Below are 12921 nucleotides of genomic sequence, written 5' to 3' on the forward strand. Positions count from 1 at the left end.
GTGGTTTTTTTGTTTTTCTTCGGACGGAGGCTTACGCTATCGCCCAGACTGGAGTGCAATGGCGCGATCTCGGCTCACTACAACCTGCACCTCCTGGATTCAAGCGATTCTCCTGCCTCAGCCTCCAGAGTAGCTGGGATTACAGGCGCGCGCCGACCACGCCCGACTAATTTTTTGTATTTTTAGTAGAGACGGGGTTTCGCCATGTTGGCCAAGGCTGGTCTTGAACTCCTGACCTCAGGTGATCCGCCCGCCCTCGGCCTCCCAACGTGCAGGGATTACAGGCGTGAGCCACTGCAAAGCCCGGCGCATTTTTTGTTTTATCTTCTTTCGTCTTCTTTCCCCGGGACGCGGGCTGGGGATGCGCGTGTGCACGGGTGCGCCGTCCCGCCGCTGCGTGGGGCTTTTCCCTTCTTCTTCACCGCCCCTTCTTGGCACCGGGTCGTGTTCGCGTCCCGACACCCGGCAGGGCCCGTCTCCCGCGGGCGGCCCGGTCGCCGCCTCAGGCACAGGGCGGCTCGGCGGGTTGACGGGCGCGTCCCCAGCATCGCAAACGTTCGGGGCCTCGTTCAAAGTCTGATGGAAGTTTCCGCTTAACATTGATTCATTCACAGAAAACTAAGCACTGGGCACGGCCCGGAGTTACGGCAGCTACCGAGCGAAGCCGCTGCCCGCCCGGAGCGCATTCCCGGCCATTCCAGGGCCTCCGCCCCCAGCCCCGTGGAGACCGGCTCCAGCGAGTAGGGCGGACGGGGAGGTCCACACCCAAGTCCAGATCCAAGGAGGCGCGAGGACCTCGGAGCCCTGAGATGCAGGGAGGGCCCCGCAAGGCCCCGGGGCTGGAGGGGAGCCAGGGGCTGGGAGAGGGGTCAGGGGATGACACGTTTGGCCCGGGGCCCCACGGACCTGTGCAAGGACCTGAGCTTCGACCCTCAGCAAGGGCGAGACCTTGGAGAACCTCCCGCAGGGGAGGGACGGGACCGAATGAGCTCAAAGGACATCCCTCCGGCGACCACGCTGAGAACAGCCCAGCGGGCAAGGATGGCAGCGGGAAGACCTTCGGGGCTGCGGCGGGGCGAGGCCGGAGGCCGGATGCGGGCCACATGGAGGGGCTGAGAGCCCTGGGTTCTGGAGAAGATGTGCCAACAGCCGTGGAGGGCAGGGTCAGGGGTAACTGCAGGGTGTCAGTTCCCCTCCGGGGAAGGACGCGGTGCCACCTGCTGAGACAGCCAAGGCTGCGGAGGCGCAGGCCCCGGGAACTGGAGGGTCCGGCACTGAGGCTTGGGATGCAGAGAACAGGGAGGCCAAGTGCGCGCCGCTCCAGGGCTCAGCCTGCGTGGTCAGCACACCAGCCACATTAAAGCCACAGCCTGGTCCGCATCCCTTAGGAGGGGGTGGGCCGATCCAAGGGAGGGCTCAGCCTGGAGGCTGGAAACCCAGGCCCACCCCACCCCCTGCACCCCGACAGTGAAGCTGCCAAGCGACCTTCATCTGTTGCAGCCCCTACCCTTGGGGTCACCCTATATTCTGGTATTTCCCTCCCCAAAAGGCCTTATGGGAACCCTCCCTCCTGCTCACCAAGCTTTTTTTATTTTTGTTTTGAGACGGAGTCTCGCTCTGTCGTCCAGGCTGGAGTGCAGTGGCGAGATCTCGGCTCACTGCAACCTCTGCCTCCCGGGTTCAAGCGATTCTCCTGCCACAGCCTTTCGAGTAGCTGGGACTACGAGGCGCCCGCCACCATGCCCGGCTAATTTTTCGTATTTTTAGTAGAGACGGAGTTTCACCGTTTAGCCAGGATGGTCTCGATCTTCTGACCTCGTGATCCGCCCGCCTCGGCCTCCCAAAGTGCTGGGATTACAGGCGTGAGCCACCGCAGCCGGCGCTCACCAAGCTTTTGACCTAAGAGTTGACAATCAGGAAAAACTGAGAGAGACCTTGAAATAGGCATAAGGAAAGCACCCTCTGCTCGACCTAAGGAGTCTTTGCTCTTCACTGTTCACAGCTCGAAATTGTGGGAAGCTGAATGTGCCTGCCCAGTGGGATGCGATTATTACTGTGGATTTTGACCTTTTGCCAGTTTTGAATCTATTTGCAATTTGTCTCAGCATTCGTTTGCCTGCGTAAGTGTGGTACTTTCAAGCGGTTGTAACATCTTACAGACCCCCCTCATTAGTCGAGTTATGTAAAATCTTTGCCAAGTGGATCTCGCCTTTAACAGTACCTGCACCCCCTGCTCCCCCGCACCTGTCCGGCTTGGTGGTGAGGGTCAGGGTCTCCCATGAGGGCGTGAAATGCCATCTCCGTCCATAGCCCAGGAGCGGGCATCACTCTACTGGGACTCAGCATCCTCCGCCCGTCCTCTGGGTAACCATACCTGATTCTCCTCTTCACTGACTCTTTCTTTTCTCCTATTTCTCAGAACTCATCCTTGACCCTAAGGTAGCTCCTTGCTGGGTCAGTGAATCCACACGGCCAACACCTTACCCCACCGCAGTGTTTTGAGAGCTTCCTTCGTGGGCTGAAGAGCAGGATGTGCCAGGATGTGACACGCAGCTTGTTTTCCTAAATGACACAGATGGACCCCACCTGTGCATGGTTCCCATAGATGGAAACCACCAGAAAGGCACCCCAGAGAGTGAGAACGGCAAGCGGGGTGAGAGCGTTCCCCTGGTCTGTGCATGTGTCTCCGTCTGTCACGTCTGTCCTGGGCACAAACTCCTGTAGGTTTTTAAACATAGAACTCGAGTAACGACTGGAAAGATGTTTATCAAATAACACCAATCTCCTGATGAGTCAGCTGTTTGAACACGCACCCACCGCCACCCGCCGTGTCCTGAATCAAGCATGGAGTGTGGCCTGCTGCTGCCCCCACTGCCAGGTTACAGGGAACACAGGAGACCGGAAGATGCTGAACGGCCCCACGGAGACGCACTCAGCAAAACCAGACCAGGAGGCCTCAAGATAAACGACCTGGTTTCAACTGATACATGGTACAGAAAAGAGGGAGGACCTGACGATTTAAGAAGACTTGAGGGGCGGGCTCGCTGGCTCATGCCTGTAATCCCAGAACTTTGGGAGGCCAAGGCAGGCAAAGCACTTGAGGTCAGGAGTTCAAGACCAGTCTGGCAACATGGTGAAACCCCATCTCTGCTAAAAATACAAAAATTATCCGGGCGTGGTGGGTGGGTGCCTGTAATCCCAGCTACTCAGGAGGCTGAGGCAGGAGAATCACCTAAACCTGGGAGGTGGAGGTTGCAGTGAGCTGAGGTTACGCCACTGTACTCCAGCCTGGGCAACAGAGCAAAACGTCTCCAAAAAAAAAAGGCTTAAGGTAAACTAACCAGATGCAGGTGAAGACCTTGTCTGGATCCCGATTCCATACACAGGCATACACGTGTGCAAGCACATACATGCATTTGCGCATGTGCACATACCCTATGCACACATACCTTGCAGGTACATCTGCATGCACATACACATGCTGTCTTTCGCTGCACAAACGTACTTGTGTGCACCCATGTACAGGTGTGCCCTACATGCATATATACATGTGTACACGTGCATGTGACGTGTGTATATGCGTGAATGTGTGCAGATACAGGAACACTTTCTTTAAACATACTAAGACAACAGGAAATCTGAACATCAGATATTCAATTAAAGAATTTTAGGGGGGCTGGGTACAGTGGCTCACGCTTGCAGTCCCAGCACTTTGGGAGGCAGCAGTGCATCACTGGAGGCCAGGAGTTTGAGACCAGCCTAGGCACCATAGTGAGACCCTATCTCTGCAAAATAAAAATTAAAAAATTCGCTGGCCTGCCTGGCCAACATGGCAAAACCCCGACTCTTACTAAAAATACACAAAATAGCTGGGCCTGTAATCCCAGCTACTCAGAAGGCTGAGGCACAAGAATTGCTTGAACCCGGGATATGGGATTGCAGTGAGCTGAGATGGCACCACTGCACTCCAGCCCGGGCGAATTTAAACCCTGTCTCAAAAATCAAAGAATTAAGACAGGCATGGTATCATGTGTCTGTGGTCCCAGCTACTTGGGAGGCTGAGGTGGGAGGATCACTCGTGTCCAAGAGGTTGAGGCTGCAGTGAGTCGTGATCACATCACTGTATTCCAGCCTGGGCAACAGAGCAAGACCCCATCTCAAAAAAAAAAGGCAGAGGGTTGGACAACTTTTTTGGTATGAAAATGGCATTGTGGTAATAATGCTTCTGGAGAATTATTTTGAGACACCACACATTCACTGCTTACATGGTAGAACGTCTGGGACTTGTACTAAAAAAACAGAAGGAGCCCATGAACAGGGAAGTTCCTACAGCAGGGACAGGAACCTGGGGGCGCCACGCTCTTCACATCTGAAAGCTCCTGTTAGTTTGTAAGGCACACCCTGGAAGATACTCCCCAGCACGGTGGTGGCAGCAGGACTTGGGAGGACCTCTCCTCATGTGTGCCTACCTGCCTAACACTGTCAGTAATTAGCACACAGGTATATACCTAAGAGTGGAAAAACCAATACAAAATACATAGAATAATTAGCACAAAGAGATGACTTTCCTAAGGTTACCGTAAAAACCCAGGGCCGTCCTGTGGGGCACACTGGCACACCAGACACTACCCCCACCACCAGGGACAAAGCCCCAGGGCGGCCGCCCTCCCACCCCACAGAGACAGCTACGTTTGCAGTTAAGAAATTCTCACAGGACAAAATTAGAAGACATGAAAATTTTTATTTTCAAAAAGAATGTATTTTTACATAAATCTACAACAGAATTCAAATGTAGAAAAAATAAACTATATTCAGGGATACAGCGCTCAGCACAGCACACCCCCTCCCCGGAGTGGGCCATCCCCCCCAGAACAAGACTGAAGGAGGCTCGCCGCCCCCAGGACCCCCACAGCAGGGCAGCCGCAGGCTGGCACGCGGAGCTCCCCGTGTCTGTCACAACAGACTGCAAATGTGAGGCGCCCAGACCCTGAGCGTCGAAGACAAATCCAACCCATTTTCACTGTGGCAACTCACTTCTTAGCGCAGGTCACTCATTCGTACACCTCATCAGAAACAGACGGGCAAGGGAAACCACAGGACATACATCTCCAGATGCCTCGGATAATCCCCTCCTCACCTCTGCCACTGCAGGACTCCCAGGAGAGCCCACCTGACAACCCCCGCTTCCTCCCTGGGCCGGTGCAACCAAAAACCTGCAGGATTCACCCAGGACTCCAGGCCCTAAGAGAGGCAGAGCCGGCTGGGCTCCCCCAGGACTCCCGGCCCTGAGAAAGGAAGAGTTGGCTGGGCTCCGGGGCCAGGGCCCTCTGTAGACCCAGGACCCAAGCGGGCTTCCCAGAGCATCACAGCCTACCCCACCCCAAAGCGCTGCCCCATGGGACAGACCCAGGCGCCTGTACCCTCGGCCACCCTGCTCCGCCCTGTGTGGCAGCCCTCACCACAACGGTCTCCACGGAGCTCAGGTTTCAGCCTCGCTCCCCAGAGGTGCCAGCTTGGCCTCCACTGTAAACCGCTGTGCAGGTGAGCACCAGGAAGCCGCACCGCCAGGAGCACAGAGGGGTGGGCGGGCGAGTGAGGGTTCCGGCAAGGACAATGAGGCTTGCGCTTAGCACCCAACCCCTCCAGGATGCCGAAGGGCAGCGCTGGCCCTGCAGCCCTCATAGGGCGCATCAGCCCCACTGGCATCTGACCTGGAGTGAAGGGCTCAGGGAGCGTTCCCATGCCACAGGCATCCCCCACATCCCAACGGGAGCCCATCAGGAGCTTGGCTCCTTCGCAACTAAGAACCTCCCCACCCCCGCTCCGCCCCCAGCAACACTGAACAGTGAACCTAGAGAGGAAGGCGTCTTCAGAGAGCAGGCGCAGCCAGCCTCAGCACCACCTTTCCGAAGAAACCTTCCGCCCTCTTGCCCCAGGGGAGCCTTTCTCCAAGAAAGCCACATGGAGAGGAGCTTCACGAGGACTCACTTGCCACAACCATTCACAAAACCCCACCTTTTATTACAGTCTGTGGTGCTGCTTGTTGCAGGGACACTGAGACAAACAGGAGCGTCGTGCGCAATGACTCTGCTGTCGACGTGTGGGCCACAAGCTCCCAAGACACAAACGGCTCTTTACACGGAAAACAACCACACAATGCCGCTTTCCAGAAAGACAGAAACACACTAGCAACGGCTACTGGCGGGAATGGAGGAGTCAGGGCCCGAGGCCACAGGGGAGGCCAGCTGGCGGGGCCACGGTGGCGGTGACGGCGTGCACTGGGTCATGGAATATCAAAAAGATACAGAACGTTTACTGAAAAAACACAACGCATGTTAAATTGAACTTCACCCTTTTGTAATAAAAAATTAAAAATGTTTGTTGACTCTGTTTGAACACAATAGACTAGGAACTCATCCCTAGACAGTGTTAGAATTGGCAAGAAATGTCACCAGCAACTTTTAGAACTTTCCGGTGGTCCACACCTTCCGCTCGGCCAAATCATCTTCAAAGAGGAGGCTCGAATCAGGCCCGGTCCTGACCCCCAGGCGCAGACGCTGGGGACCACCTCCAAGACACCGTGTTTCTTGCCAATCCGGGTCAACGTCCCGACAGTCCCTCGCGGGCAGGCGCAAAGGGACTTAGCAGTCACTCTTCCACAGTTTAATTGTTTTGTCATTTTCTAGTGCGGCAGAGGCAATGATGTTTTCTGTTGGGTGACAGGCTGTTGAGATCACAACATCTGAAAACAAAGACACAATCAGAAACAGCCATCCCTGTGCCCTGGGCGCCATCCCAGACTGAGCTCCACCTCTCCCCAGAAACGCTGGTAGCTCCTGCACACCACCCGGGAGGTCTCAGGACAAGCAGCTGCTGCCCACCCTCGACACAGGGAGCCCAGCGGAGGGGAGCGAGGGGACAGCAGCTGGTACCAGGGCGACACAGCCGGTTGGGGGGCAGGGGCAGGATGCCACAGGGAGTGTCAGCCCTGCCTGCAGACCAGGAGCCCCGCATGCCCCCACTAGCAGCAGCTCGGCACCCACAGGGAGGAGCGTGGCAGCAGGACTGGCTCAGAGGCCAGCGTGCACAAGGACCCCAGTCAGACCCCTCACGGTCCTCAGTCGTTTATCGACAATGTCCCTCTTTTCCTTGGACCCTGAGCCGCCCACTCCCACCGCCTCCCACCAATGCTGAGCCTCAGAGCGCTCCACAGGGCTGGCTCTGTCACAGCGAGGACAAGTCCACCACCCGAGCAGGGCGGTCAGATCTAACAGGCTGGTGCAAGGTCGGCCACATCAAATCACAGTTTACAACTTCTACATAAACCAAAGAAACCCCAGAACACCGGCGAGGACCCGGAGGAAGGCCCAGGCCCGCCGTGGAGCATGAGTGCTGACCCCAGGCTGGCTGAAGCTGCTCGCGCAGAGGGAGAAGCAGCACCTCCCCCAGTTTCCACAAGAGCTTGCCCGCCCATGCTCTCATTGGCCCCATGAGACATGGAAATGCAGGGCCAGAGGGTGAGGAAGCAGTGGTGGCTGCAGAGGGCAGCCAGGACCCAGGGAGGGGCAACCCCAGGTCGCTTCAGAACCAGCACCGCTGTGGAGCCCACTAGGCCTGCATGCAGCAGGGGTCTCTCTGGGAGAGGGAACAGGTAATCGAAAGGAGCCAGAGCCTCCAGGATGGGGCAGCGATGACCTCACTGTCCCCGGCCCAGGAAACGGAGCTCGCCGTGAAGTGGGACACGCTACACCCACCTAAAGTCCCACAGCCACACACACCTTCCGGACCAGAATACCCGGCAGAACAGGAAGAACAGGGTTCAAGACAGGAGCCCTGGGTCCGAGTCAGCAGCACAGTGACCAGCTCCATGCCTTGGGCAAGAGCTCTTAGCAGCGGCTCCTCAACGGGGCCAGCGGAGGGCTGAGGAGGGAAGGGGAAGACGACGGCACCCTATGGGCAGACCACGCTTCACCTACAGGAACTGTCCTCACATCAACAGGCAGCTAGTGGCTGCGGGAGCACAGGCCCTCACCTGTGTGGCCTTGTAGTTTCTGTACAATCTCTTTCGTCTGAAGGTTCCAGATGTAAACAAGGTTATCCTCTGAGCCCGACACAATCCACTAAGTAACAACAAGCAGGGAAAACAGGGCAAGGAAAAGCAGGTCAGCGCTCGTGTATGTGGAAGGGGCAGAATCTCCAGTTATGCCCCGCCCCACGCCCACCCCGCTGGTGGCTGCCTGGCTGAACTCAACCAAAAAGCCGTGCCTGCCCTCCAGCCAGGCCTGAGGCTTCCTCCCCCAATGCGGACAGCCCCGCCTGCTCTACCCCAGCACGGGCCTTGCTCAAAGAAGCCAGGCACCTGCCTGCCCCAGGAGAGGCTTCCAGGCTGGAAGATGCTTCTCAGGTCACCCTTTCCTGAGTCTGTGTGTCATACACATGCTGCCCGAGAGTCACCCCGGTCTAAGCAGCATCGAGACCAGTGTGGGTGGGCGGGAAAACACTCCCCTCCCTGCTGGGGCGGGTGGACAGCCTCGGAGCCAGCGCACCCACCCAGGGACACCCTGAGCCGCGGAGCTCCACCTGTGGGGTCCCAACCCCCTCGGAAGGCATCGGCCAAGCACTGCCAGCAGAGCCTGGCAACAGGCTGCCTGCCTCCATTAGGGAGCTGGACCTAGAAACAGACGGGACAAGGTGTCCCGGTACTTGGCACAGCGCACTTTGGTTGAAACGGAAATTCATTGTGTGGGCACAGAAAAGCGTCTGAGTGTAAAGCAACCTGTAACAGGTGTGACCTCTCGGGAGAGTAAGCTGGGAACGTGTGAGACGCTTCAAGGTCATAAGACTCACCTTCCCGCCAGTAACAGAGAAATTAGCAAATATGCAGTATTTCTCATTCTTGTGGCCAGTGTACGTCTTCAGGCACTGAAACAGGAGGGGACAGGCTGGTCACAGAGTCATCGATCCCCTTGATTTTGTATAATTCTATGTTCTAAGCAAGGCGTTTCACCACTGACTACACTTATTTCTGAAAAGTACAAGTACAAAACCCACACAATCGAAGATTTAACTTGTAGACTGCCACCCTACAAATACCCAGGTTTTTCAGGAATCTGCACCAAACCCGTGGAAATGGTTCTCTGAGCTCCTCTCCTTTGTCATCAGCGGGGCCACTCTGTCCCCACCAGAGGCCATGACCGGGGACGGCGCACAACGGGGGCCCGAGCCTGCGGGAGCTCACCTTCCCCTTGCTGTAGTCCCAGAGCTTCAGAGTGCTGCAAGACAGAGAGAGGCGTGAGGCGGCACAGCCGGAGGCGTCCTTCTGTCCCCACGCCCAACTCTGCAGCCACTACGTCACGGCCACCATCAGTGCCAGGTGCAAAAGCCAGCGGGGATGCAACCCCCTTCCCCGTCAGGGTGAGGGCCCCTCAGGCTCAGAGTCCAGTGACTTGGCGTTGGGGAGCCACAGTGTGAGAGCCACAAGTATTTGCAGTTCCAAGAGAGACTTTAACAGGAAGCTGACAGGTGTTATCGTCCCTGACTCAGGTCATCCTCAAAAGGGTGAGGAAGTCCTCTTGGTTCTGGAAACATCCAGAACAGGTTTTACCACCCAATCACACAGCCCTCAGAGGATCGGGGCCCAGACTTGGACCCACAGGGCTGAGGCTGCACGCGTGGGAAAGCTGGAGCTTAGAGAACAGTCCGGGAGGGCGGCGGCTTTGTGAGAGGTAAAACCAAGGTCCTCAGAGGTCAGAACCAGAAAGGGCCTTGGAGGACCCCGGCCCACCTACTCCTTCATGCGGGATGGCTAGGCCTGCCCCGGCCACAGTCACTCAACCAGAAAACCGACCCTAAATCCTCCTTTAGTCGGACCTGAGGTTCAGCCTCGGGAAGGGATGGGCAGGGGCCTGCCCTCCGACCTAACAGGCCACTGCCCAGAAGCCAAAGCTCCAGCAGGAGCCTGGGTCCCGTGCCAAGCCCACGACATGCTCTCCGAAGGCTCACGCTGGCGAGCAGGTGTCTCTGGCTGGGGAGGCCACACGCCCGCCCCCACGGTCCCACGCAGTACTCACTTGTCCAGCGTGGCGGCCAGGATGTATTTGCCGTTCGGGGAGAACTTCACGAAAGACACTGGGGGGTTGTCGTCATCTGCAATAAAAACGGACAGGTGACACGGGGCGGGCGCTGACAGCTGGGCAGGGACAGGAGGTGGGACCCGCTCCCCGTCCCCCACGTGCGACATCTGAGTGAGGTCGGCCACCACCACCAGTGCCAGCACCACCACCCCTTGGTGCCCCGAAGGGTGGCCTAGCCACGCACACCAGCCGTGAGCAGGTTCTTGACACCTCAAGGCCATGGCCCCGGGGGCCCCTTGACACCAGGACTTGAGGAATACAGGCCTCCTCGGGCACCGGGCAGTGGGCATTCTCAGGAATCACCTGCCTCACAGGGGAGGGATGAGGTTGGCGAATGCCCAACTCAACGGAGGGACGACTCCACCAGCAGCAAAGAGGGCTGGGGAAGTCACCTTGGAAATTCTCCTTTTAAGAATTTATCGACGCAAGGGGCATTCGCGCCCACACAACCCATCTGCTTGTTGTCACACCCACAGCTAATGCCCAGGCCTATCAGCTGGACCCTGCAGCCCTGGGGGCAGAGTAGAGCCACTTTTTCTCACACAGCTGAAAGAGTCAAGGCTCCCAGGTCAGAGTTTTCAGGCCCTGACAGCCCCACAACCCTCACAACCGGAGGAAGGCGTTTCCCCTCGCCCGAGTGAGGAGGGGGGAATCTCAAGGAAGGTGTGTCCTGGTGCAGTTCCCACCCCAGGCCCCATCAGGGACCCCCCCCCCGCCACCAACGAGCAGGTGCACGCGCTGGTGTGTCCCGAGCACCGGGAAGGACACGGCCCTTGGCATTACCACCACGGGGACGCCTGGCCTCGCCAGGCACCTGGCGTCTCCGCTCCCTCAGCCCGGTCACACACACTGAAAAGGCACGGGAGACTCTGTGAGGCCATGCAGGCCCTCCCTCAGGGGCACCCCACATCACACGGCCAGGCAGGCCGAGGCCACCGTGAGGGCCGGGGGCCAGGCTCCCTTAACACAGCTAAGGGCAAATGTGTCTGCATGCCTAACCCAGGCTGTCTGGGCAGAGCTCACAGAGAAGGAACGCATCAGCCGACCTGTCTCAGTGAAGTCCAGAAAGGCCTAACTCACTAGACCTGAGGAGCTGCCGACGGAAAAACTGCTACGCAGAGACCCCTCCGTCCCCACCCTGGGCTCAGGGGCGCCCAAAACCACCTGTGCCCAGGCTGGAATCCCCGTCCCTGCACCTGCTTGCTGTGGAGCTTTGGGCTAGTGAATGGGCCTTTCTGCAGGGTGAGAACACCACCCCTCCTCGCAGGTGGCTGTGAGGGTTACGTGCGCTCACACAACAGTGGCACACACAGCTGAGCACAGGTGGCCCGTTCAGGGGACACCAAGGACGGTGTGATCTCGCTCAGGAGGGATGCATGGCAAAAGGCTGGCCCCACAAGGCAGGAAGCTACATAGACTGCTGTGGCAAGGAGACTCATGCTGAAGCCCAGGCCTCCAGAGTCTCAGAGGTGAGTGTACTGGAGACGAGGCCTTCAAAGAGGCAACAGAGTGAAAATGAGGCCCCAGGGTGGTGTCCTTACGAAAGGACATTTGGACACATGGAGGCACCAGGGACACCAGTGTGAAGCCAGGGTAAGGCAGCACCTATAAGCCAAGAAGAGGCCTCCTCGATCCTGACTGCAGCCTCCTGGACTGCGGGGAAACACATTCCTCCCGCTGAAAGCCTCCCAGTCTGTGGGGCTTGGTGTCAGCTGGGCCAGCAGGCTACGACAGACTAGGGGGAAGAACAGCACAAACGGGGTGCCTCCTCACACAGGAGGTCCACCCCCAGCTCCCTCTTTAAGGTGTGCCCCATCCCACACATCTAACCTAGGCTTCTTCACACTCCCCGGATGAAAACCCTTCCGCTCCTTTTTGCAGGCTCTGCAAGGGGCGGCTGGGAACCCCGGACCGTCACAGACCCTCAGGCCACACCCTGCCCGGCACCTGGCCTTCCCATCCAAGCCACGCCATGACCCTCCTTCCTCTCCTCCTGCCGAGGCGTGAAGACCTCAGGCCTGTCCTCCATGCCCCCAGCGCACCTCCATCCACCTTGGCAGCACCCCCAGCAGACAGGCAGGTGCTCAGCCTGTCTAATCAAGGAATGATCCAAGAGGCTGGCACGACAGCAGGGGCCCGAAGCCAGGAGGCGATGGGGGTGCCCAGAGGACGCTAGTGAGCAGAGGACCGAGTGAGGCCCGACAGCACAGGCCGAGGAGCCCCAAACCGGCCCAAGAGAAGAAAGGCCACGGCAGGAAAACTTCACCAGAAGGAGCAACAGAGCCAGCGGGCGGTCAGAAGGAGCTGGCGGAACGGTCGGACAAGGAGGAAGGTTCCTCCTACAGGGGCAGACCCAGGGCAGAGGAGGAAGGAGGAGCTGGTGAAGAATAGGGGCAGGGACCCAGCAGGGGAGGCCCTCCCCAGACCCAGCCTCCACGCAAAGAGCCACACTCACCGATGAGCGTCTTCAGGCACTGGCCTGAGGCGGTGTCCCAGATGCGACTTTGAAGCAAAGAGAACAAAAAAGTGTAAGCAGACAAGTTACGATCTCATGCAGGCTGCTGGGAATCAGATCTAAGTTTTAGGACTAGCATGCTTCCCCGACTTTTTTTTTTTGAGACAGTTTCGCTCTGTCGCCCAGGCTGGAGTGCAGTGGAACAATCTCGGCTCACTGCAAGCTCCGCCTCCTGGGTTCACACGATTCTCCTGCCTCAGCCTCCCGAGTAGCTGGGACTACAGGCGCCCGCCACCACGCCAGGCTAATTTTTTTGTATTCTTTTTTTTTTTT

The 12921-nt window shown here is 57.9% G+C and overlaps 1 protein-coding gene across 3 annotated transcripts in view; it reads right to left on the reverse strand.

Moving 5' to 3' along the window:
- Positions 1–4721: 4721 nt before the first annotated feature.
- The window catches only part of WDR5 (WD repeat domain 5), a 25950-nt gene continuing 17750 nt past the window's right edge, over positions 4722–12921 (reverse strand). For all 3 annotated transcript variants that reach the window (XM_025360162.1, XM_025360164.1, XM_025360165.1), the window contains exons 9-14: positions 12589–12635; positions 10071–10146; positions 9239–9272; positions 8848–8922; positions 8033–8120; positions 4722–6742 (exon numbers count right to left, since the gene is read on the reverse strand). In XM_025360162.1, the coding sequence (XP_025215947.1) occupies positions 6642–6742; positions 8033–8120; positions 8848–8922; positions 9239–9272; positions 10071–10146; positions 12589–12635 (421 nt within the window). In that variant the 3' untranslated portion in view covers positions 4722–6641. The remainder of the gene's footprint in view (positions 6743–8032; positions 8121–8847; positions 8923–9238; positions 9273–10070; positions 10147–12588; positions 12636–12921) is intronic.

The sequence above is a fragment of the Theropithecus gelada genome, chromosome 15 (genome assembly GCF_003255815.1).
Source record: "Theropithecus gelada isolate Dixy chromosome 15, Tgel_1.0, whole genome shotgun sequence".
Taxonomy (NCBI): domain Eukaryota; kingdom Metazoa; phylum Chordata; class Mammalia; order Primates; family Cercopithecidae; genus Theropithecus; species Theropithecus gelada.